At 37.1% G+C, this 27,769-nt stretch overlaps 1 protein-coding gene across 3 annotated transcripts in view; it reads right to left on the bottom strand.

Moving 5' to 3' along the window:
• shank2b (SH3 and multiple ankyrin repeat domains 2b) overlaps window positions 1-27,769 on the bottom strand; it is a 1,055,424-nt gene that overhangs the window by 763,414 nt on the left and 264,241 nt on the right. For all 3 annotated transcript variants that reach the window (XM_039749058.1, XM_039749068.1, XM_039749076.1), the window contains exons 5-7: window positions 17,606-17,809; window positions 14,405-14,476; window positions 10,836-10,944 (exon numbers count right to left, since the gene is read on the bottom strand). In XM_039749058.1, coding sequence (XP_039604992.1) covers window positions 10,836-10,944; window positions 14,405-14,476; window positions 17,606-17,809 — 385 coding nt within the window. The remainder of the gene's footprint in view (window positions 1-10,835; window positions 10,945-14,404; window positions 14,477-17,605; window positions 17,810-27,769) is intronic.

The following is a 27,769-nucleotide window of genomic DNA, read 5'->3' on the forward strand; positions in this document are numbered from 1 at the left end:
GCGAGCATGCACTGGTACAGCGTGTTGCCACACCCACCACGCAACAAAACAGCTTGGGATCCTGGTTGTCAAACCCCCAGACAGACAAACAGTCCAGTCCCACCCTCTGGAAATAACCCTCTATCTACCATAGCCAGGTGTTACGAAGGCATCCACTTGGCCTGGTCAACAATGATGATCCTGCAAGCCAGATCACCCTTAGGGAATTGTGTCACATGGCCATAGTGCTGTAACAGACGCTCCCTCACAACAAAGATAATGTGCCTCATTTGGGACTCTGTGAGCAACCGCTCAATAGACACAAAGTCAAATAAGCAGTACTCAAGGATTCTCCGAAGAGAAACAGTACTGAAGGAGTCCAGTCTTCATCTAAGGTCACTGGATGGTGTCTGTGTCTTGGAAGCATATAGGAAAGCAAGAAGGACCAGGACTCTAAAGTTCTGGACCATCATCCATTTGCAAAGATTTCAGGAGCGCCACTCACACATTTCCAGCAACCTTATGACACCCCCATGCTCTCCCAATCAGTCTACTGAATTCATAGGAAGAGTCACGAGAGACACGAATGTCACTGCCTAGGTAACTAAACCTCTCGACAAGGCTGACACTCTCTCCGCAGATATGCACACTTAGGCTGTGTCTAAGAGGTCATTAAAGGCCTGGTTTACGGTTATTATCCAGGACATTTGCAAGCCCAGACATTTAGACTCCTCGCTAAGTCTTTCAAGAGCCCCGATCAGAGCCTCCATTGACTCCACCAAGATCACAGCTCAGTCAGCGAAGTCAAGATCAGTGAATCTTTGTTCACCAACAGATGCCCCACAGCTGCTGCACCCCACAACCTTGCCCGATACCCAGTCCATTTAAGCATTGAACAGAGTAGGAGCAAGAAAACACACCTGATGAATCACAGAATCAACTGGAAAAAACGCAGAGGTTCTGCATCCACTCAGCACAGCACTCATAGTCTCCAGGAACCTTGAAGGGATCCCGCAACATCTCAAAAGAGCAACAGATAAAAATCAGAATTCTTTAAAGATTACATTAGAGTGTGGCAGGTACTACCTAACATACCATTCTAATACTGTGATAAGAATATTCATATTATAATGGAGGGTATTCGGGGGGAAAAAAAACTTGTACTGGCTTGTTTAGCCTTGGAAAAGAAATTCTGATACAATTGTTTCCTCTATAATTTGCTCTCTGCACCAGTTACAATATAATGCCACACACTAAGCAGATGGTCAGCAATATGGAACTAATACTCCAGACATTTTACACCTGAGATATGACAAACTTACAACAAAATCACAGAAATATTTTATGCCTAAAACACAAAATATTTAATACCTTTCAATAGTAAAGCTGCATTCTCTGAATAACTGCGCCACAAATATAATCTGTAATTAACACATTTCATTTACTGTAAGCAAGGTATGGACTTTGCTAAAACAACTCTCCTGAACTTTCTTCATTATTAGTATCAGGTGTAGATATCATACTTTTTAGCTCCTATAAAGTTTCAGGGAATATCTCTAAGTTATACCAATACTTTCCAAATACTGCAATACGACACAATCTAAGAAAAACTGGAAATGAGTGAGTGAATTAATGAATGGAAGTCAGCTCTTAATAAAATACATTCCTTTTACATCTCTGCAAAACATGGTTTAATCCAAGTCAAATGATACATAGTGCATATATACATCTTGACTCGGATTACTCAAAATGTACCCAGCCAATGCCAGGATTAAATATTCTAGGTGTGTCCCCTATTCCAAGCTTATTAGAACTAAATCATTGTTAATACAGTCATCCCTCCCATTCTAATCTGTTCCTGAAAATAGGTTAGAAAATGCCAAGTCCAATACTAAAAATATTTCCCATTATAAAAGGAAAAGACGATAATACATTCTAAACCCATCAGAAAACCAATAAACCAAATGTTGTGAAGAGATTAAGAACTGTTAATATCTAGCAGCATAAATATTTGTATAGATTGTCTTTATTTGTGAAATTGTCTTTTTAAGTTTAATTTTATATTTTTATTAAGCTAATCTATTTATCAGACAAAAAGTTTGCATGCAGGTAGCCCCTGAACTTCCAAAGCAGGAACTGACTGGCCAGTTTGGGGAATATAGCTGCTAGGACACTAACAGGCCAAAAACTGGACTGCAAAGATCTAGAAAGCTTTGTATCATGTACTTGTATCAGTTACATAAGATTTGTTTGTGTGAGTTTCAAATATGAAATACAGAGACTGTTTACATTAAAAGAGCCCAGAAAGCCTGGACTGAAAGAGACAAGTAAATGTATGACACTGGAAGAGAAACAGTCATAAAAAGCAAGTTTATGACTTAATTACCTGAATATGCTTTCTTTCTTGTTTATGTTAAGCTACATGTGAGCATCTTTAAAACTGGAGAAAATGCTAGGAATGAGCATGGGCTAGACTGGACATGGGGTCCTGAGTGGTTTCATTGGTGAATGCATCCCCACACTGATTGAAGAAATCCATAGGATTCCTCTAAATTAAGAGTGATGCAGAAGCTTATTCTCTTTCCCTCTGCTATTTTCCATCCTGAAGAGAGGCCATTTCTTTTGCCCTATATAGGCAGCAGGGCCACACCACATCAGACCAGTGACTCAGTGGTGCGAGGAACCTCATCAGAACTGGCCGATGTTAAAGAGTGGTGTTCCACAGGGGTCAGTGCTAGGGCAGCTACTATTTTTAATATATATAAATGATTTAGATAGGAATATAAGTAACAAGCTGATTAAGTTTGCAGATAATACCAAGATAGGTGGATTAGCAGATAATTTGGAATCCGTTATATCATTACAGAAGGACTTGGATAGCATACAGGCTTGGGCAGATTTGTGGCAGATGAAATTTAATGTCAATAAATGTAAAGTATTACACATAGTAAGTAAAAATGTTAGGTTTGAATACACAATGGGTGGTCGGAAAATCGAGAGTACACCCTTATGAGAAGGATTTAGGAATCATAGTGGACTCTAAGCTATCAACTTCCCGACAGTGTTCAGAAGCCAATAAGAATGTGAGGATATATAGCACAATGTGTGGAGTACAAGTCCAAGGGGGTTATGCTCAACTTTTAGAATGCACTGGTGAGGCCTCATCTTGAGTACCATGTGCAGTTTTGGTCTCCAGGCTACAAAAAGGACATAGCAGCACTAGAAAAGGTCCAGAGAAAAGCGACTAGGCTGATTCCAGGGCTACAGGGATTGAATTATGAGGAAAGATTAAAAGAGCTAAGCCTATACAGTTTAAGCAAAAGAAGATTAAGAGGTGACATGATTGAAGTGTTTTAAATTATGAAGGGAATTAGTACAGTGGATCGAGACTTGTATTTTAAAATGAGTTCATCAAGAACACAGGGACACAGTTGGAAACTTGTTAAGGATAAATTTCGCACATAAGACGTTAGAGACTTTCAAAACTTGACTTGATGTTTTCTTGGAGGAAATAAGTGGATAGGACTGGCGAGCTTTGTTGGGCTGAATGGCCTGTTCTCATCTAGAGTGTTCTGATGTTCTAATGTTAGTCTATATTCAAGATACAAGAGTGAGAAAGTGGGTCTATACCACTCTTGTACAGATGGAAGGCACGCCTTCCAGGCTGACCAGAATGGTGGTCATGTCTAACAGCAAAAGGACAAAAAAAGGATGTGGAGCTACATGTGAAAAATAATATTCAAGCCCATAAATTCAAGATAGAAAAAGGGAACATGTCAGAATTGCTCTGGGAAAGAAAGAAAGAAAGAAAAAAAGAGATGTGGTTACAAGCCGCCACATTCTGATATATAATGCAATATTACTTAATCACAAAAAACGCATGTGCAATAAGGAGGAAGCAGTAATAATGGATGATTTTAACATTATTTAGGATGACACAATGATGCTCAAACACTGCTGCAGAAAGCCTAGTTTTGACGATTAAAGAGATTTTATGGCAAGATCACATAGTTTCAAACACGAACATCTACTCCAAACAGAAAATGACATGCAGCAGGCTGTGGCAGTGTGTTGGCTGAAAGCAAATTTGCCAAAGAATCCGTGGTAGTAAATGGTTTCCAGACACAACAAAGAAGAGTGACAATGCAAAAAGAAATAACATTTTAGTAAAATAAATTCTGCATATTACATAGCAAAGGAAGAAATTAAACCACTTATTTTGTTGTAAAAAATAGTCTGGACATTTCCCCAGTATAAGTTAATGATGTTCACTGTACTGAATTAACTTCAAACATTGCTGAAGATCTAAAAAAAAGAAAATAATAAAGTCATAAGGGTGCAAAAGACTCTTACGGGGTGGTATACTATGGTGGTCATATTTTCCTGATGCTTTGCCAGTAAATGGCCATTTTAACAGAAAACAAAAAAAAAAACTTGTAATCAAACTATATGTTTAACTTTGAATTGTTGGTTGAATATGATTATAAAAACATAAGAAACTTTAGTTAGCAAGTTTAGTTAAGGTAAATAATAGAAAACATTTGTTTTTTAAGGAAATTGGTTGTGTGTGAATCATAACAAGAATCACAAGTGCTATTAAGTGATTATTTTTTTTAATTAATGTTTATTTTAAATTTATTATATTAATGTTTTATAAAACCTAATATTTAGTTAGAAATATCTACTGTAGTTTAGTTTTTAAAAGATAAGGTATTGAAATACTGATAAGTATGGATTGAAACATTTTAAAAATTGTTTCAATATTCATTTTTCATGATATCGATTCTACAGCCTTTTCACAACTGACCCTCACAGACTACCAATGAGCATAACTAGAGTCTCGGCCATGTTTCATATAGTATCTTATTTCCAAATAATGGAAACAATCAGTATAAGCCAGTAAAATGTTGTGTTTAATGTTTGTTGTCTTTCTACAGGTCAAAAAGCTCTTTGTAGCCAGTAAACATTTAACACATTAAGACAGGGGTCTGCAGTAATTTTTCTCTGGGGGACAGTTTTATTCTGCACTGTTTATTAAGAGGCAACATTTTTTAGCGCTAAGGCTCCATTGCACCTTCGAAGTGAAGTGCACTGCTCTAGAGGAGACTGTATTAATTTATTTAGGTCTTCAAACTTCTCAAAGTCATTGATATAATAGATCTGTCTAAACTCTTTTCAACTGAATTATGCACTCAAGAACACCAGAGAAAACTAAGAGGAAATCCAAAATTTAAAGAATTGTGGGAATATGGAAAAAAATCATGTAGTTGGATCAGAAACTTTGCTAACTTTTAATAGGTATCTGGATATGACATTGGAACAGCTTAGCTATTAGCTAAACAAAGAAGCTTTAACAACTTTTCGTTAGTTAAATTCCTTACATTCTAATGCTCTAAAATGTGGCTCTGAAATGTATGTTTAAAAAAGTAAGAAACTTCACCTTATTTTCAATTGCTTTCCATTTTTTCCATCTTTTTTGAAGCCATTTTCAAGGCAAATATTTAGTAATAAGTGTAGACATTGCACAAGCACATCATGGCAAAGTGAACAAAAGCATGTGAATAGTAGGAGGGGGCTTAAACCTTAACACTAGAATTACCAGAGCCTACGAAAAAACTCGTAATTCCGTCCCATCTTAAACTGCTTCTTAAATCCCTTCACACCTCTCCGCCAGCGCCCTTTGTCTTCTAAATGTGCTGATAAAGAGAAGCTTGGAGCAGCCGGCTATTCCATCCCCCCACCAATTTAGAACGTGCACGAACTTCAGCTTGATTGAGTATCTGGGAGTGAAGTGGAGTTTTAGAGTGGAAATAATAGATCGTTGTTTGGAACACACGCATTTCATGTCTGTTCCGTTTCTACAGTAATCTGTGTCAACACATTGTTAAAACAGAAACGTTTTTTATATTCTAGTAGTAGATGACAAAATGTAGGCATAAACTATATAGTGTATGAAGCCTGAAGTCCAAATAGCAAAGAAACATTTTCACAAGAATAACACAATTGCGCTTTTATTCAAAATATAACTGCAGAAACAAAAGCCCTTAACATGCGACATTGACAGTAGTTTCTTGTAACTGCCTCCGTGGTTCAATAGACTCAGTCCCCGCTTGGGAATCAAGAAGTCACGAGTTCGATCCTGTGCCCCTCCGTTTTGAGAAGTAAACTGCTCTTAGTCTTACTGTTTTAGAATAAAAGCATACATTTGATTTCAGTTGTAACAGCCGGTGCAATTTATGATCCTTGTAAAGGTTAGCTTTTTTTTAATTCACTTTTCATTCTCTCAGTCGCGCTCAGAATCAATCCATACAACCCCATCTGACACGGCTGTTTTCACTAAAGACGCGCTATAGCTCTGCAGTGTACCACGATGCATACTAACGCAAACCCCAACCCCCCCGGGTTCTGACACACAAACGCTGGCGAAGCTGCCTTCTTCGTATCTCACCGTCACTTGCTTTTCTTTTTATTCAGTTTTATTGTCCCGCATGTTGCTGTATGCTGTTTCTTTTGTACTCCAGGACATGCAGAGAAAAGAATGGTAAAGACCAGTAACTTCGGCGCTATATGCAATCATCAGACACTCCCCATCTGCCCGTGTCGCTCAAACACAGGAACATATATTGGTGTAAAAGTATAACAAAAGTGCACTTTTATTCAAGTGCACTTTTTCCATCGCCTTTTCCTGTAAGAAGCAATGTACACACTTCTCTCTATGCTGTGGTTTCTATTACACACCTGAAAGAAAGAGACAATATATGTGAAAATATAATCGCACTAATGCAATATTATTTGAAAACGAACAGCGCCAGATCGGGTGTGAATTTATGCAGGAACTGGAAATTCTCTGATGCGGACCTTCCCCAGGGAAGAAAGTACAGTGTCAGGTGCTCATTCAGTGTAATAGAAACCATAGCACAGAGAGGTGTGTACACGGCAACAAGTACACGTGTCGTAAATGTAGGAAGGACGGTCCTTGGGTGTGTGGGAACTGTTAATATTTGAATGTGATGATTTTATATAGCACGGAATGAAAATCTGCACTTCTTAGCATTGCACCATGCAAGCTGTCGTATCAATCGCCTACTGTAACTTGCTTTCTTTTAACTTCGGTTATACAGGTAGTTTTGAATAAAAGTGCACTTGTTTTGTTTGCGAAATGAAGTGTCTGCGTGCACTTTTCGTGGCATTACACGTGTATTTTTTGAGCATGCCCGTTTGAGCAGTAAAAAGTATTGAAAAGTATAACAAAACAACGGGCAGATGGGGAGTGTCTGATGATTGCATATAGCGCTGAACTTACTGCTCTTTACTATTCTCTCCTCTGCATGCCCTGGAGTACAAAGGAAACAGAATACAGGCGCTATAGCTCTGCGTTGTACCACGATGCATACTAACGCCCCACCCGGTTCTGACACACAGACGCTGGCGAAGCTGCCTTCTTCGTATCTCACCGTCACTTGATTTTCTTTTTATTCAGTTTTATTGAGTGTTCCTGCCAGTCCCCGCATGTTGCTGTATGCTGGATATTTTCACATGTATTGTCTCTTTCTTTCAGGTGTGTAATAGAAACCACAGCATAGAGAGAAGTGTGTACATTGCTTCTTACAGGAAAAGGCGATGGAAAAAGTGCACTTGAATAAAAGTGCACTTTTGTTATACTTTTACACCAATATATGTTCCTGTGTTTGAACGACACGGGCAGATGGGGAGTGTCTGATGATTGCATATAGCGCCGAAGTTACTGGTCTTTACCATTCTTTCTCTGCATGTCCTGGAGTACAAAAGAAACAGCATACAGCAACATGCGGGGACTGGCAGGAACACTCAATAAAACTGAATAAAAAGAAAAGCAAGTGACGGTGACATACGAAGAGGGCAGCTTCGCCAGCGTTTGTGTGTCAGAACCCGTTGGGGTGGGTGTTAGTATGCATCGTGGTACACTGCAGAGCTATAGCGCGTCTTTAGTGAAAACAGCCGTGTCAGATGGGGTTGTATGGATTGATTCTGAACGCGACTGAGAGAATGAAAAGTGAAAAAAAAAAAGCTAACCTTTACAAGGATCATAAATTGCACCGGCTGTTACAGACTGAAATCAAATGTATGCTTTTATTCTAAAACAGTAAGACTAAGAGCAGTTTACTTCTCAAAACGGAGGGGCAGGATCGAACTCGTGACTTCTTGATTCCCAAGCGGGGACTGAGTCTATTGAACCACGGAGGCAGTTACAAGAAACTACTGTCAATGTCGCATGTTAAGGCGGCTTTTTGTTTCTGCAGTTATATTTTTGAATAAAAGCGCAATTGTGTTATTCTTGTGAAACTGTTTCTTTTCTATTTGGACTTCAGGCTTCATACACTATATAGTTTATGCCTACATTTTGTCATCTACTACTAGAATATAAAAAATGTTTCTGTTTTAACAATGTGTTGACACAGATTACTGTAGAAACGGAACAGACATGAAATGCGTGTGTTCCAAACAACGCTCTATTATTTCCACTCTAAAATTCCACTTCACTCCCAGATACTCAATCAAGCTGAAGTTCGTGCACGTTCTAAATTGGTGGGGGGATGGAATAGCCGGCTGCTCCAACCTTCTCTTTATCAGCACATTTAGAAGACAAAGGACGCTGGTGGAGAGGTGTGAAGGGATTTAAGAAGCGATTTAAGGTGGGACGGAATTACGAGTTTTTTCGCAGGCTCTGGTAATTCTAGTGTTAAAGGTGTCAACCACAGAATGATCGTTTACACAAGAAAACTTGCACAGTGTGATTTTCAATTTTTTTTCCAGAGTCATATCAAATGAATTGTCTCTTACAGCAAACATATGGTCTGGATCTGCCTAAAAACCAAGAGCCCATTATATTGAAAAATCAGATAAAGACAAATTAAATAAAAAGGGTTTATTGCAAATAAAACATTCTTGGGATCAGAATTGCCCCTAATTTATTCTTACAACACTGCTTGGGGTTTTACCCAATGGGACACTTCTAATTAATGAAAAATGTAGTGTGATAGGTTATAGCTCACTGCTGGCATAACTTCTTTTCTTGCTCCAAAGAATCTTAACCAAGTTGCCATAAAACAATGAGAAAAGTTAGTTTTATTTCACTTAAAACTAGAAAAAATGTAAATAAATTTTAAAGGAAGCATATAAGATTTCTTTAGAGTGTAACTGTCACATATTAATGTTGCATTCAAATAACTGAGCATGCTGAAGCACAGCTGACCTTTTGAATACTACAGCATGATGGATGACCACAAAATTAGTCTTCCATCTGTATATCTGAGCTCCCTGGGTGGGTAAGGGGTGGGGTGTGTGACCTGTTTTAATAAGATTTAGTATTGAATACTGCAATATAAAGTAGTCATTGAGAAGTAATCCTCAAAATAAATAAATATATAAATAAAGTGACAAGTCTGGTCTTGGAGAAGGCACATAAATTGAAGTTTAAACAAAAATGTAATTTAGAGACAGGCAGCAAAAAGTGTGCCCTGCCCAAGAGTAGAATTTAAAGAAAGTCAGAAAAAAAGTCAGAAAAACTGTACTATAAAAGGAAAAACAAAACAAATACTGACTAGAATCTGATGTGAAACAAGAACATATTGCATGGCTGCTTGTGTGAATATTTAAGATATTTAGAAAGAACAACATTTGGGTGGGAGTTAATAAAATAAAGGTATTATTTGTAAAATAAGAAATATTTTAATAAATAAAAATAGTAGTGTTTTAAATATATTGAAGGTGACAAAAAGGAAAATGCACAAGTGTGAGAAAAATCACAAAGAATCCCAAAGACAGATATGGCTTATCAAATTAAGTAAGGCAAAATAAATAAGGCCTTTTTATTCATTTCAGATTTTTCTAATTATCCATTCCTGTGTCAAGATTTGCTGTGTAAATGTATGATGAAGGAAGGTGGAGAACTGAAAGAGAATAAAATAAAAACATTAAAAAGCATCCTGGTGATTTACGGTAACAATATTCTTAATGTTGCGATACAGCGCAGTTAGTAAAGTAGCTGCAATTTAACATTTAACTACTCGCACCAGTTCTCATCTCATAAGCACTTGTGCAGTGTACTTTATGTACCAGTGTTAAAATGACTATTTATATGCACACTGTAAGGCTGTAATATAAAATATTGCAAAATGTTTTTAATTGTACATGTTTTCAATGTAATTTAATACCAAATGCACCATATGGAAGTTGCAACCGTGCATCCACTCATAAAACCAGCTGAAAGAACACTGAAGAGAAACCATTATGACACTGTACTTGTAGTGAATCAAACTGAGGATAGATGGCGGATGCTGCCGGTAGGTTCAAGTAAAAGAATGATGAATAAAAATTACACTAGCACAAGTAGTTAATGGTTAAAGGACACATTTATACTGAAAGTGTTATCTTTTGCTTCTACTTCTATATAATAGTGGGGGTGAATCCAGCTGTTCCTTTTGACATCATGATAAGCAAAACTATCACTATTTTCTCTTACTTTCAAAATGAGTTTTCTCCTACCAAACACAAACATTTTTGTACATTTTGTAGCCAAAATTTATTTAAAGCTTGTAAATCCTCATGTTGTTTTAAACTGATGTTGGCGCTAAATGAACATGAATCTTCAATATATAAAACAAACTTAGCAGTGACACACTACATATACATTAGGTGTGGTGTAGCAGAATAAAAATACTATGAAAATATTACAACTGAATAAACTTTTTGACTAGAAGATTGGAATAAAAGACACCTCACTCTTCTCTTCAGTGTAACTGACACTGTAATTAAAACACCAAAAAAAGGAAATAAAATACATTTCAAAGCTTGGAATACAATGTGTATTATCATACCGCCAGTTTCAGGATCATGGTAATTGGGATCAAGGCCTCTTTCAAGCATCTTGATAATTTTATCCATCTGGTGATGTTGGATGTGATCCATAAATTTCCGTAAGTTGGCCTAAAAGATCAAAACAGAAAACAATTTAGCTGTGCGTTACCTGAAGGATGACAAAAGCTTTTTGACTGAGAGCATTTATTCCTGCTGAGTGTAATGCTGTTCTTCTAAAGAAAACTATTTCCTTTCATTCTGTTTAAATCAGATGAAAGGATAGGTTGACTCAGGAAAACACCAATGAGTATATCAAAAAGACAAACTGTTTCTTTACACAATACTTTGACCTTCACATTTTACCTTATTTCACAGGAGTCTACAAATAGAAACACACTTATACAATGAAGGGTAATTTAATTCTTTTAAATATAGTATATGGATTATGTCCAGCACCAGCAGAAGTCTTATATTGTTAATTTTTTCATAGTAAGTACAGATGAGAAAAATATGTCTTTAATTTTAGGTCTTCATGATATGTAATTGTCACAATGCAGACACAGTAGCTTGGCCACATGGGACATGGCCTAATGGAAATAAAAGGTTATGGTTTTAAGAAAAATTAATGATATTAAAACACTGTTAATTAATATAAAGCCACAAACATAATTTTGAAACCATTTTCTACAAATCAAATAAAATTCAAATGTCTGTGTAACACATCACATGTCCATGATTTAAAAACTACAAAACTATTTTCACATAGAAAATATAGACAAAATGAAAGCACTGTAATATCAGATAGTTAACTGACAAAAAAGTTAGAAAAAAACACCAAAGGTAAATATTACTGGAATTTTCAGATTTGTTTATTGTAATTGTATTGTGCTACCAGAAAAAATAAAACTAGATTTTGTAAGTAATATGTAAATGAACAATTCTCAAGTAAAGTGACTTTTATAACTTGAGGTAAGAATATGAGTGAACCCGCAGTAATTTTAATATAAAGTGTCAGCTTCTATATAAATAAGCATATAAAATAAATGCTATTTGTGAGATTGACGGGCTACCATAATTACTACCGCTTTACTTGTTAGTGGTTATGATATAAGCCTTTCTTTTATTGTTCCTGGATAATCAGATTTGTTTTTATTGATTAAGATAGATCAGTAAATACATGGTAAACTCTGTAGTTTGATTTTTCCCCCAATGCTGCTGTCAATTTTTGCAGATTTACACTTTAACTGGGTATATTCTCTTAGAATCGACTGTAAGTGTGTTGAATAGCCCATAGGCAATAGATGGAATATCTCAAGCATTAAGCTGAACAATGTACTAACTTGGAATGCTGATGATTTAAATATTACTAAGGTTTTTTTCTGCCCCTTACTGTGTTCCACTCTTTTCACTGTACATCCATTCCTTTATATGAACATTGAAAAAATTCCGGAACTGTATGCATCTATCTGTCTAGCCACAAATGTATCTGCTTGAACTTGCAAGCTGCATGGATTGTACTCTAGTTCACAACATTTCACTACACTTTTTTCAAATTCTTGAATATAAAAAAAACTGAATGTTGTTGAATTACTTTTATTTTTTCTTCCAAGTGCTGTTGGGCAACAAAAAAGTACTCAGTTGCTGCCCCAAAGCATATTTACTCAGTTTTCTATTGGTTATCACATTGTTTAGTATGAATGTGTCATCCAAGTTAGAACAAAATCATAGCAGTATAAAGTCAACCCCTCTAACAATTTGTGAAATCCTGAGTTGGTGAAAGCAAAACCTGTGAGTTGCATGCACAAAAGAATCAGATGAAACTAATTTAAAAAGAACATTTCTAATTTCCTTTTAAAAACAGAACTTCACTTGAATTTATTATGTAGTTACTGTATACTTCCAAATACTTAAGGATGCACAGGCATATATTTTGCTAAAATACGGTGAGAAAATTATTATTTTATTCAATACCATTCTTCAATTAATACTGATCCAATGCACTTTATAAGTTAATGACAATTAGAGATGGGCAAAATGAAGGACTGTTACCTATTAAACACACTTTTACAAATTAAAAGCATTTGCATTTAAAAATACTTTAAAAAGTACGATTCCCAACATAACCTACTCATGTACTGTAATCAAAGTAATTCTGATATGTTACTTTCCACCACTGCCTTGAAGTCACATTGAGGCAACCTTCTTAGCCACTGGATCAAATTCCAAATGACACCCAGCAAGAGGTACTGTATGTGAGTACTGTATTCCCATTCCTGCCTAAGTTCTCTCTCACAGGGCAAATACAATGTTGGATAAAACCACCACTGATCAAGCAGTCTGGTTTCAAAACCAATTCTGCATAAGTTTCAGCTCCTTTATCTCCAGTGAATTTGCTTTCCACATTCCGAGACCCTGGACCTCCACTCTTACCTGGTTTCTCCCAATCACTTGCAGGCTCCAGTTCTCCCCCTGCTGTGGAGTGGGTCCCGGTGTCCCTGTTCTGGAAATGATTTTCTTTGATTTTCTGTATTATCAGGAGAGTGTTGATCTGGCACATCCTCTTAGCAAATTTGCCATATGTAACCAGAAATGCACATTTCCAGAAAACACAGGTTTAAGGATATTGGCTCTCAACCTTTTGACCATGTTACAACAGTAGGAAAAGTTTATTCAAATATTCCTCAAACATTTGCTGCTGTCATTCACTATATTTAAACTTGATAATATTGTACATAAGTAAGGTTTTCAATTTCACAGTTACAAAAATCTATTTCAAAATCTGTATTCATTTTGTTTACTGGATAAAACATCTTCATTAGATCAAATATTGCAACATATTACATAAAATTTTGTTATTTATTGTATGAAATCGTAGTAAATAAATATCTAAGTTACACATTTCTAACACAATTCTGGTATAAAGTAGTTATTTATGTTAACGGCCTCAGGGAACCTGGGCCAGGTATAAGTCACTGTTGTTACAGGGTGTTGCCAAGTCAGTAAGGTCCCAAAAGCATAATGGAAAGCAGGCAGCAGTTAGGGATCACTGACCATACTTGCCTTTATTCTGATTTACTGACAGCCATATACTGGAAGTGCTTTAATCTCTGCCTAGATCAACATGGCATCACTGAAACAATGGCACATACCAATTTCCTTTGTTGAACAATAGTGTAAACACATTTTCCTGGATTTAACACCAACCCTGTTGTTAGCTGTCAACAAGTACATATACCACTGTACGCTAATTAGAAACCAATGTCTTCAAATCTACTGTAGATGAGATACCAATCAAAGCAATCAGATCTTCAAAGCAGGTGACTCTTTTGCAAGATAGTTAAATGTCTATGTCCTGTAGAAAGCCATCAACAATAATATGTAAAAGAATTTTTCAGGAGATTTGCCTTTTCACTTATCCCAGTCTCAAACAAAGGGTGCCTATTGCCCCTTCATCTCTTGGATTTTACTGTAAACTTATTATTTACATGTGTTCTTTCCAAAAAGCAACACACACATAGCTGTCCTTTTCTTTAAAACACAAATTTAAAGGCCATTACACTTTTAACAAAGTAAAAATGCTTTGACTTACCTTCGTATGAAGTTTGGCCAACTGCTTTTCATCAATATTTGCTTGCTTATAAACTCTCCTTTTGTATCGAAACTGAATAAGAAATACAAAATAAGATTTACCTACTACAAGGAAAAGTATTGCTGCAAATAAACTAACATACATGCAGCAGGAGTGAAAGTGAAGACATGGTAGTTACTGTTGTCTGTAAGAGATAATTATAAGCAGCATTCACAATTCACAATGATTAAGCAAGGCCTGGAATGTTAACAACAAAAGAAATAAATCAATCAACCCATGGTCAAATCCAATTTAATCAATTTCAAAGTGAAACAGAGTCAACCCTTAGAGTACCAGGTATAAGGCTGTAACCAACCTTGGGTGGAGCAACAATCTATTGAAGGACATTTTCACACTATACCAAATTTAATCTCAAAAAAAGAAAATTTAAAAACAATTTGTCACTGAAAGCGTGTTACTTTATCTAAAATAAACATGCCATTTTAGTTATTTATAGTGGCAATTTAAAAATATTTTGTTCATATAATCATTCTATTTTCAGCCTTCAGATCACATTTTCATTGCTTCTTATAAATTAGAATAAAATCTGATGATTTTTCAGAATTTGTATATAAAGAGTAACCTTTAACACTAGAATTACCAAAGCCTATGAAAAACTTGTAAATCCGGCCCACCTTAAATCCCTTCACACCTCTCCATCAGTGTCTTTTGTCCTGTAAATTTTGCCAATCAAGACAAGCAGCAAGTAGCTTGGTATCCCATCCCCCCATGCTGCAGAACGTGCACAAAGTTCTCCCCGCTCATACCTTGATTATCTGGGAGTGAAGTGCTGGAGTTTTAGAGTGGAAATAATAGATCGTTATTTGGAACACATGCATTTCATGTGTGCTCCATTTCTACAACAATCATTGTAAACACATTGTTAAAACAGAAACATTTTTCATATTTTAGTAATAAATGACAAAATGTAGACATAAACTACATAATGTGTGAAGCCTGAAGTCCACAATAAAAGTACTTGTAAAAGTTAGGGTTTTTTTTTCACTTTTATTCTCTCAGTCATGATCACGATACATACCATCGCTTCCCCAGGGATTTGACACTGTTAGTTTTTATTTGAAACTGGGAATAACTGTAGATGTGAGTGGTGTTTTGAGACAATGGAACTGGAAATTCTCTTATCTGGAGGGATAAAAGCTGACACACAAACGCTGGTAAATCTGCCTTCTTCGTATCACACCATCACTTGATTTTTATTCAGTTTTATTGAGTGTTCCTGCTCACGCTGAATTAGTATACACCTTATGGTCCATGATATCAAAGTCGCACTGACAAAAAACAAAGACATAGGTATATATGATATTTGGAATTATTCATTTTACGACCTGTATGGTACATTTCGGAAAACATTGCAGCACGGATGCAACATTATTCATATTATTCAGATTCATTCGCATGCCTTCTTGCGCTTGTAATTAATGGCCGGGTTTTTTTTTTGTTTTTCGATCTTGCCCATGCAGCCTCTACATTTTGGTGAACGGTGCGGTTTCTTTTGTACACCAGGACGTGCAGCGAAAAGAATAGTACAGAGAGGTCAGTTCTGCGCTATTTGCAATCATCAGATTTAAATGTTAACAGTTCACACAAATTGGGGCGGAGTGGTGGTTCTGAGGTGAAGGATGAGTGCTAGTATCCAGAAGGTTGCCAGTTCAAATCCCTGTCACTGCCAAAAAGAGATCCTACTCTGCTGGGCCCTTGAGCAAGACCCTTAATCTGTAATTGCTCCAAGGGTGCTGTACAATGGCTGACCCTGCGCTCTGACTCCAAGGGGTATACAAAAACTAACACATTCCTAATACAAGTAATTGTATCAGGCAAAATAAAGAAAAAAAACCCAAGGACCGTCCTTTCCATATTTACGACATGTGTACTGTTGCAATGTACACACTTCTCTCTATGCTGTGGTTACTATTACACTGAAGGGGCTGTTGCATCCTCTTTTGCTTTATCCATCGCCATTTCTTGTAAGAAGCAACAACGAAGTTCCTCTGCAAGGTGAGCCATGAAAACTCTTCTTTTCTCAGTGGGCCCCGCACATGCCTTGTACAGTACATGTGTGTTGATCGCCGCCAAGTCAAGCTTGTTATAGTACAAGCAACCGACCACCTGCGTGCTCCTTCTCGCACTGACTAAGCTCATGCCTTCTGGTGCACGATGTCAACGCAGCACCGGGTAAAAAAGAAAGAAACAAATATATGTAACAATTCAAAGAAATCATTTTATCACCTGAATAGTACCAATCAGAAAACATTGTCGCACTAATGCAATATTTTTTGAAAACGAACCTCATCAGATCAAGTGTGAATTTATACTGGCATTGTTAGTTAGAGTCAGATCAGAAAAGGGGGGTCGAAAGAGAACATAACGTAACTGAGTGACTGAGATCTAACGCTGTATGACATTGTAATTTATTAGTAAAATGTGAAAAACGTTTGTTTTAACAACGTGTTTACACAGATTGTTGTAGACACAACACACACAAAAAAAATATTTCCCCTTACAATTCTGGGTAGCTCACTCCCAGATTATCAATCAAGACAGGAACTGGGAGAACTTCTTGCCCGTTGCACATTTTTATGAGGAAGGGGAGACAGAACTGAAAACTTCTGGTTACAAATACCAGCTTAGTGGATTTATATATTTACTGTATATATATATGTGTGAATTTTCCCTTGGGATTAATAAAGTATCTATCTATCTATCTATCTATCTATCTATCTATCTATCTATCTATCTATCTATCTATCTATCTATCTATCTATCTATCTATCTATCTATCTATCTATCTATCTATCTATTCTTTGTTTGACTGTGTGGGTCTTCTCTACCTAGTCTGTGCAATTGAACATTGTGAAATATGTATGTTAGATAAGCCAGTAACTCTAAACTTACAACTGATGGTTTAATGTAGGTATATGAGTGATTGTTTTCTGCAATGGAGTAGTGTCCTATCAGTGATTGTGTCCTGCCTTATGCCTGCTGTCCTCAAGGTGATAAATGGCCTCTTGAGATATTTTACCAAAATAAGTGGTTTCTGAAAGTGAATCAATATGTACTTATTAAACTGTTAAGCTTATTTAAAACAAAATGATCTTACAACAATAAAGTGTTTTATTGTCTTTAGGCTAAGAATTCCACTACCTCCAGAGAAGGAACTCCCTTGTTAACTGGCTGGGGGTATTCTCTAAGCAGCCGTTCTTCATCCAAGAACTTTCCATCTCGGCCATTGCTAGCAGGTTGAAAGAGACCATAGTTGAGGACATCCTTTAAACTCTGGTTCAGAGTACATAGAATCCTCTGCTTAGCAACCCACACTGTGGCATCTGGATTGAATCTCATACATTTCTGTTTAAGAAAGAATTTTAGAATTAGTACTGTGTGAGTTACACTTTTGTGGTAGAAAACTGTGAGGGTCAAAAAGTAACAATAAACAAACTAATGAGCTCATACAGTACAGCACAATTTACAATTAAATTACGCTAACTTCAGTAGTGGAGACAGAAGACAAAATAGATATGCGCACTAACCCTGCACTAAATGAAAACTGCCATGCAAAAATAAACTGAATTGATCACATAGATAATATACAGATCACGAGAAGAAGGATCAGAAGTCTAGATGTATGAAAAGCCACATATACATAGAAACCACACAAAAAATACTTTATAAACAGGTAAATCACATATTTATTTAATTTCAAATAACTTACAGCACAGTATGACTAGCCAATTATTTATGGGTTGAATGTTTAGTAGTACATTTTTTATGTACGTCTTGAGCACCATTAGATGTAGGTTTGTAATTTTTAACTGCATGCTGTTTAATTTCCTGACTATAGCATTTATTCTGTGCTGACCAGAAAAAAATGTGTGTTAGCATAAACAAAACAATACTGTTTCTTTCCATCCTTACATCAAACTGAACTATTAATAAACAGTAAATTACAATCAATACAAAAGGGCATATTTCAAGGCCAAAATAAGGTTTCAAGTCAGTGGTTTTTGACAGAATTTTTGCATCAAAAGCTTTATTCATGAAATGTGAAGTTCTTATTAATCTATACTAATAAAAGGCAAAGCCCTCACTGACTGACTTACTCACTCATCACTAATTCTCCAACTTCATGTGTAGGAAGAAGGCTGAAATTTGGCAGGGTCATTTCTTACAGCTTACTTACAAAAGCTAAGCAGGTTTCATTTCGAAATTCTACGTGTAACGGTCATAACGGTCGACAACGTCTGACATGTTAAACTTTCTTATTTATGGCCCCATTTTCACGAAATTTGGTAGGCAGCTTTCCTGTGCTAACTGAAACCGATGTACGTACTTATTTCGGTGTTATTACGCAAATGCCGGCCGCCATATTGAACTTTCCAATGGTCTTTGTTACCTATGGGCCCATCTTCAAAAAAATGTGCTACGCGGGTTCTCAACGCTAATTAAATCCTACTTATGTACATATATACGTCCATACCCTGCAGCTCGGTTGCCATGTGAGGCAGCGTTGGATCCCCCATCCCCACGCCTCCCACATTGTTGGCTGCCTGCCTATATAAGGCCTTCTGTTGCTACTGACTCTTCATTCCCTTCCTTGTTTTGCCACGGTATTGACATCTCCCTGCTGATAACTGCAGCCTTTTTACTTAATCCACGGCTTCTCCGTTGTTTTATTGTTCGTTTATTATGATTATAGTTATTGTTTAGGTATTTTAGACTTAGTTTACATTGTTCGCGAACATTCCCTTTATCGTTCCAACCGTACCCCCATTAACATGTCTATCGAGGTGATCACCATCGATCAAAGAACTGTCACTTACCGAGTGGTTTCCATGCCCGGAGATGGCGCCTGTCTTTTCCATTCTCTGTGTTACATATTGCAAGGCCATATCAGGCTCACTCTTCATATCCGGAGGAACATTGTGTCTTATGTATTGAATGAGTGGGACAGGTTCAATGTGTGGACTGATGACGGTACAGGAGATAATTATACTACACAGGAGCACTATAAGAGTGAAATGCTTAAGCCCTTCACCTATGGTTCTGCATGTGAGTTGGTGGCTGCCGCTGAATTGTTCGGTTGTCGCTTTCAAGTGTACCGAAATGGCCAAATATTTTACACCTTTCGACAACCGCCAATGCCTTTTAAACATCTTAGATTCACAGGTGACGATTTCAGTAGTGGACACTTTGATGTTTATGAATGTTTAAACTCTCAAAAGCTGGATGCGAAGTTATCGATGAAACCAGTTGTATGCTTGCTACACTTAACAGATGCTGAATGTCACTACAACACAACAAGTCCTGCAAATACTAACGTAATTGAAACAAACCATGAAACTCAAACCAATTATGACAGCAGCAATCCAAGCTGTGAGATTTGAGGCAAGATTGCTTTTCACATGGCCAACTGTATATTGCATGCTCAAGAGTAAGCTCAGCGCACAGCTTGGTCATATTACAACCGGAGAGTCGAACTGACAACGTGGCATACAAAGAGATCCTTAACAAATAATTATTGGTATAGTTTCCCACTGTTTAAATAGTTTACTTTTCTTCTTAATAAAAATTTTAAAGCAGTACTTTGCCGCTGCGAAGCGTGGGTATTTTGCTAGTTAAATAATAAAATGTCCTTTGCTTGCTTATTGAATCTGGCCTAAAGACTTGAACTAAAAACCTTTATCTGAGATATGCTTTAATTTTTTTTTTTGTATCAAAAAGTCTAAGCACTTAAAAAAACTTAAACTAAACTTAAATTAATATACAGGTAAAATTCCATTACAACGAACTCCCAGGAACCTAAAAAATATTTTGTTGTAACAAAAATTTTGTTGTAATGAGATTCTATATTTGTTACTATAGTGCTTTCTTTAACTTGTGTCCAGGCATTTGCAAACATTTCAATAGCTTCTTTCGTGTTAATTTTAATCTCCTCCTGCCTACGAGTTATGCTGACAATTTTTATCAGCATTTCCCTGCTACAATACACTTTCAGGGTGCAAATGATGCCCAAATCCAATGGCTGAAGCACTGCTGTGCAATTGGGTGGGAGAAATTCAATGCAAACATTATCTAAACGTAGAAGCATGTTGTGGGCAGCACAGTTATCAATCAGGAGCCGAATCATCCTTTTCTTCTTCATATTGTGAGTTTTCTGAACTCTTTAGAGACCCACCCTCACTCCCCACCCAATAGGAACAACACGCAGAAGTGCGTCCAGAAGCGCAATTGCAGCGTAGGTGGAAGATTGTTTGTCTGTTGCCGGGGCAGGGCAACATCAGGCTGGGGTTGCGCAATGAGTCCCTGTCTTACACCCCAAAACATGAGGCTTAGTCTCAGTACTTTAGCAAAACCAGCTTTATTCAGCTTGAAACAGGAACGGCACACTTATTTATTGTAGCGTGATCTGCCACTCTGCTATACAAAGACACAGCACTTAGGCAGGGTCGTGGCCAGATCAGTGACCAAGTAAACTGGTTATCTGCATTTACAAAGTACTTTGCATTATTCACAGATATCTTTTCTGTTTGCTTTGGCAGAGAGACACAGCATAGCTGAGAGACACAGCATAGCTTTGAGCCTGCTGTTGCACCGGCAACAGATAAACAGTCTTCCATAGACACGGAGATCAGACTTTGGGACGCTCTTCGGTGTGCTGTCTAGTTGGGGGAGGTCCCAAGGGAGTTAACAAATCTCACATTTTCTTGAATGAGTGCATTAATAGGAATGTTTCTTGAATGAGCATCACTGAACCACATAAAAACTGCTTTTTCGACGTCTTCAAATGCAGCAGTTCACAAACGTTTGCAACCCGAGATTTTTCTTCTTTTTTTGCTCGGTCTTTCATGAAAGTTGACAGCGTCGATGGCAAAATTCCGAATTCACTGACGTCTTTTTTTTTTTTTGCCACAATCAAGAGCTGCAAAAATGTAGGTTTTTTTTCTAATATGAACTGTTATCGTTTTTTCGTGTCTGCCATTTCTATAGGAGGGTGACAATAAATTAAATTCCAATGGATGTTTTTCAAATGTTGACGAGCAATAAGCAAAAGGTATCACTGAAAACCACTAAAAACAAAAACAGCAAAAAAAAAAAAAGTACGAGAAAAGTTCGAAGAAAGAAAAAAAAAATTACAATGTTTGTTTGGGGTATCGTTGTGCACAACTGAGCTGCAGCCACAGAACTAACTGCTCTGTGGATGATTCATTCAGGCATTTCAAGGTCTTTTGGGCACTTCGTTGTAAGGAAAGTACAATTTAACCTCGGTTCACGAATGTCTCGAAACATGTACAATTTGGGTTACGACCAAAAAGTTCATCAAACTTTTGCATCTGTTCATGACCACACACTTGACGAACAAGCCAGTTTCCCTTCCGGTTTGTATGTGCTGATGATTTCCGCACATGTTTAGTCTCTTTCTGTGCATTCGTTGTGAACTCTTTGTGCTCTATTTCGTTTCCCTTCCGGTTCAAACGCACCAGTGATTTACACACATGTTCAGTCTCTCCCAGTACAGTACATTGTTCTCAGTTAGACGTGCATCACGCAAAGGGACTTTACCTCGAAAATGTAATCTCCTCTCCACCCAGTTCCTCCTCACTTCCTTCATGCCAGAACTTGACTCATGCAAGGTTAGTTTTCTTGGTTGTTTATGGTCAGTTTTTGTATAAATTAAGGATTTTTCAAATTTTCATTTTTTCCCCTGTGCTTAAAACTCATTAAAAAAAAGTGTTTACAGCGATCGGTTGTAAGGCTATAGCGTGAACTCCTGCAATGTTACTTTTCTTGGTTGTTTATGGTTAGTTTTTGTATAAATTACGTATTTTTCAAATGTTCATTTTTTACCCTGTGCTTAAAACTCATTTAAAAAATAGTGTTTACAGCAAGGCTGTAGCGTGAACTCTTGCAATGTTAGTTTTCTCTGTTCAAGATTTTCTCAATGTTATTCAATGTTTTTATATTTAGTTTACTATTACACTGTATATTCTAAGGTTTAATTAACAATTTTTGTGCTTAAAAATCTTTAAAAAATATATATTTACATACAGCTCGTAGGTCCGAAACGGATTAATTGTATTTACATACAATCCTATGAGGGAAATTACTTCAGGTCATGACTAAATCGGGTTGCGACCAGAGTTTTGGAATGAATTACGGTTGTGACCCGAGGTTCCACTGTATCTGCTGAATGTACTTCAGAGTAACAAGATTTCTAGACTCGCGTCATATGGGGAAACTGTCGGGACTATAAAAAATACTGTAATGTAATGAAAATTAACTAAAATTCAGGTCAACTTTGTATGCGTCATTCATGATGAATGTGGCAAATCACTTTCTGATGTATATAGTATCTATCCATTTTCATCATGAATATGAGTAGAGTAAGCCTTATTTAGTAGAAAAGAAAATACGTTAGACCATGGCAATGGAACCTGGGTTATACTGTTCACTTTCTTGTGTGTGTTTCAGAGTTGAACAATTAATATAGACTGAGCGTTTTACTTTTACTTTCTAGAAACAAAAAATGTAGGGCATCTTGAATCTACGATATATAACAGACATCATTTTTTTAAACTTTGTTTCCCTAGAGGATTATGGGATTGTCTGATCCTACAAAAGCACTGTAAAATAACACAGCACATACAAAAACAAACAGACAAAATTATTCTCCCTGTGGAAATTTATTTAGTAACCATACCTGCACTGTATTCCACCTCAGGAAGGGCCAGGTACCCCTGCTGATAAAATTATAAAAATGACTCTGCAACTACTGTGGCATACTTGAGGAATTCCCCCTGTGCTAATTATTATAACATATAACACAACTTTCCACACTTGGGTTGATCAATTATGGACATCCTTTTGCTACGTTAAACAGGCCAGAAGAAAATTAACGCACTTAGTATAGCTTTTCAAGGGCACCCTTGCGTTAAATATACCATGTCAAGAATGCATGCTCTAAATTTACTGGGATAAATTATATGTAACAAGTGGGCATCCTGGCAGCACTAGTTACAAGTCATAATAAGTTTCAAATTACTGGGGTGAACAAAAACACATTTTTTCTATGTGAAGTCTTTGTTTACTGAAAGCATTAAAGCATATTTGGGAGACTATGAACTCCATGGAATTTTTTGTAAATTGTACTTGTCAGCTGGAGAAGGGAGGTTGTGTGAAATAAATCTTAATTTTTCTTTACTCTGTTTTGTATTCTTATTACAGAAAAGGAAAAGTCATGTCTCAGTGAGGCTGGTGGCTGCTGAGGGTTAGTTTACCTTCACACTTTAACACTAGAATTACCAGAGCCTACGAAAAAACTCGTAGATCCATCCCACATTAAATCACTTCTTAAAACCGTTCTCACCTCTCCGCCAGCGTCTTTTGTCATCTAAATGTGCTGATAAGCACAAGCTGCAAGCAGCCGGCTATTCCATCCCTCTACTGACTTAGAACATGCATGAACTTCTCCCAGCTCATGCCTTGATTGATTATCTGGGAGTGAAGTGGAGTTTTAGAGTGGAAAAAATAGATTGTTATTTGGAACACACTCATTTTCAAAGATGGGCCCATAAGTAACAAAGACCATTGAAAAGTTCAATATGGCGGCCGACAGTGGCATCATACCACCGAAATAAGTACCAAATTTCAGCCTTCTACCTACACGGGAAGTTGGAGAATTAGTGACCACCGAAATAAGTACGTACATTGGTTTCGGTTAGCGCAGGGAAGCCACCTACCAAATTTCGTGAAGATGGGGCCATGAATAAGAAAGTTCAACATGGCGGACGTTGTTGACCGTTATGACCGTTACGCGTAGAATTTTGAAATGAAACCTGCTTAACTTTTGCAAGTAAGCTGTAAGGAATGAGCCTGCCAAATTTACATACATTAGTTTTGGTTAGCGCAGGGACGCCACCTACCAAATTTCGTGAAGATGGGGTCAGCCTTCTACCTACACGGGAAGTTGGAGAATTAGTGATGAGTCAGTGAGTGAGTGAGTGAGTGAGTGAGTGAGTCAGTGAGGGCTTTGCCTTTTATTAGTAAAGATAATTTGTCCTCTTAAAACTGACTTGTGTTTCCCAGAGTATTCCCATAAAAATTTGTGAAGAAACATTGGTCTCTAAAAAATATAATTTCATGGGAAGATGAACTTTATAATGTACTCATCAGTAAGCAGTAAAAGATTATTTAGTAAGTACTGAGTCAGATCTGGGGGGAATAATGATTTGAGCTCCAAAATAAGACGAAAACGGTCCTTGTTATGGACAGACTGGAAAACATACCCAATTAATGAATCATACAGTGCATCCGGAAAGTATTCACAGCGCATCACTTTTTCCACATTTTATGTCACAGCCTTATTCCAAAACGGATTAAATTCATTTTTTTCCTCAGAATTCTACACACAACACCCCATAATGATAACGTGAAAAAAAGTTTACTTGAGGTTTTGGCAAATTTATTAAAAATAAAAAAAATGAGAAATCACGTGTACATAAGTATTCACAACCTTTGCCATGAAGCTCAAAATTGAGCTCAGGTGCATTCTGTTTCCCCTGATCATCCTTGAGATGTTTGTGCAGCTTAATTGGAGTCCACCTGTGGTAAATTCAGTTGATTGGACGTGGTTTGGAAAGGCACACACCTGTCTATAGAAGGTCCCACAGTTGACAGTTCATGTCAGAGCACAAACCAAGCATGAAGTCAAAGGAATTGTCTGTAGACCTCCGAGACAGGATTGTCTCGAGGCACAAATCTGGGGAAGGTTACAAAAAAATTTCTGCTGCTTTGAAGATCCCAATGAGCACAGTGGCCTCCATCATCTGTAAGTGGAAGAAGTTCGAAACCACCAGGACTCTTCCTAGAGCTGGCCGGCCATCTACACTGAGCGATTAGGGGAGAAGGGCCTTAGCCAGGGAGGTGACCAAGAACCCGATGGTTACTCTGTCAGTGCTCCAGAGGTCCTCTGTGGAGAGAGGATAACATTCCAGAAGGACAACCATCTCTGCAGCAATCCACCATGATTTCTCAGTTTTTTTATTTTTAGTAAATTTGCAAAAACCTCAAGTAAACTTTTTTTATGTTGTCATTATGGGGTGTTGTGTGTAGAATTCTGAGGAAAAAAATGAATTTAATCCATTTTGGAATAAGGCTGTAACATAACAAAATGTGGAAAAAGTGATGCGCTGTGAATACTTTCCAGATGCACTGTATATACAGTGGAACCTCGGTTCACGAACACCTCGGTACACATACAACTCGGTTCACGACCAAAAAGTTTGCCAAACTTTTGCCTCGGTTCACGACCACACACTCAATATACGAACAAGCCAGTTTCCCTTTCAGTTTGTGCTGTAACCTCCTCAGTTCGTAGCGTGAATTGTTGCAATGTTACTTTTCTCTTTTTTCAAATGTTAGTTTTTTTCTGCTGTGCTTAAAACTCATTTTAAAAAACAGTGTTTACAGCGATCAGGCTGTAAGGCTATTAGCATGAACTCCTGCAATGTTACTTTTTTTGGTTGCTTGCGGTTGGTTTTTAAATTAAAGTTCGGATTTGTTCAAATGTTCCTTTCTGTTATGAGAGAGAGAGAGAGAGAGAGAGACAGACAGAGTGAGAGAGAGAGAGAGTGCTGCTGACAGAGGGGGAGGGTGTGTGCTGCAGAGAGAAAGCGCGAGTGAGCCAGCTCATGTAGCTGAGCAGGGAGCCTGGGTGTTTTGTGCCAGTGTTATTCAATGTTTTTACATTAGTTTACTATTACACTGTGCATTCTATGGTGTAATTAACTATATTTGTGCTTAACCTTTACATATATTTACATATATATTTACATACAGTTTGTACAGTCTGGAACGGATTAATTGTATTTACATACAATCCTATGGGGGAAATTGCTTCGGTTCCACTGTATATATATTTTAATAGTGAATAAGATCAGGAAACGAATCAACCAGTGAACCAGTGAACTAACAAAAATTATTTATCAAAGCCATCAGACTAAAATTATAAAATTAAATAAAATAAAAAAATAAATTATAAAAAAGTCAAATACCAAACTAACTAGAAACAGATTCTAACCAAAATATACATGAGTATACCTTTTGTTACATAAATGCTGCGTTGTCATTCTTAAATAGCTGACACATAAAGAAGGCTGTTCACACGTTAGCAGCCATCCAAGCAATAGTAGAGGATGCAACTGTCATACTGTATATCTAGGTTTCTCTTAAATGAAATGCTGCCAATAAGGATTACCAGAAACCGTGCAGCTTTTGTTCAATGTTTCATGGGGAGAAAAACGGATGTACTGTGGCTGCGATAATTCTTTCTAATAACTTGAGTTTTGAGAAGAATCTATCATGCGGGGTGGGGGCAGATGGAGCTGGAAAGGCATATGGCACGATTCGGGTGGGATGAAATGGGGAGAGGAGATCGGGATATATGTGAGTGTTTTGAATAATTTTTAAAAAGTGCTTTAGAATTGAGGACTCCTCATCAAGATGGCTTGCAAATAAACAATAAGCGCAACATAAGGCATATGGTTCTTACGGTAATAAAAATAATATATTTGAACAGATTAATAATGGGGCTCCGTACATATTCATTTGCAATTAAATGATTTGAAAAACTTAAAATGGTAGCTTGTAACGAATGCTACCTTGTTGTAAAGGTAAGGAAGAAAATCTCAGATGTGTGCAGTCTGAGTGACCCAGACATCTTGCATGCTGAGAAGGTGAAGCAGGCCCTCAACGCAATATTGGTGATAACGAACATTATGTGTGAAGAAGACAGCCCAACAATCACCGTCAAAAACACCATTGAGGATTTTCCTCTTTCTCATCAAAAACAAAATGCCATTCACAGAGATTTATGGAAGAGATTTGTCTCCACACAAGAGAAAAGCGCCTTATTCATCTCCTCGGCTAGATTTAAGTCTCACCCCTTCCTGTCTTTTGAAGATATGCAAGAAACTTATTCCACAGTGGTGTCAAAGGCTGCTTTTCACAATTGCCAGAATTAGCCAATTACCATCTTCAAGCTATAGTTAATAAAATATAAGATGGTGAATTGTTTGAGTATTTCTCTTTCGGTAAATAAGTTATTGTGATGATATCAGAGACAACTGTCTTTTTATTTACAGATTATGGCAGAAGAGTAACTATCGAGATATTATCGTTATCGGAGGCAAAATATTGTGATATCATATCATGAATAACCCTAAGATACCCACTCCAATTTTTCAGCTCAATGCAAGGTCCCTGTCTGCTAAAAAGAATCCACATTTATTTCTGTGCCTAAGAAGCAAACTG

Source organism: Polypterus senegalus, chromosome 1, assembly GCF_016835505.1.
Source record: "Polypterus senegalus isolate Bchr_013 chromosome 1, ASM1683550v1, whole genome shotgun sequence".
NCBI classification, from domain to species: Eukaryota; Metazoa; Chordata; class Cladistia; order Polypteriformes; family Polypteridae; genus Polypterus; species Polypterus senegalus.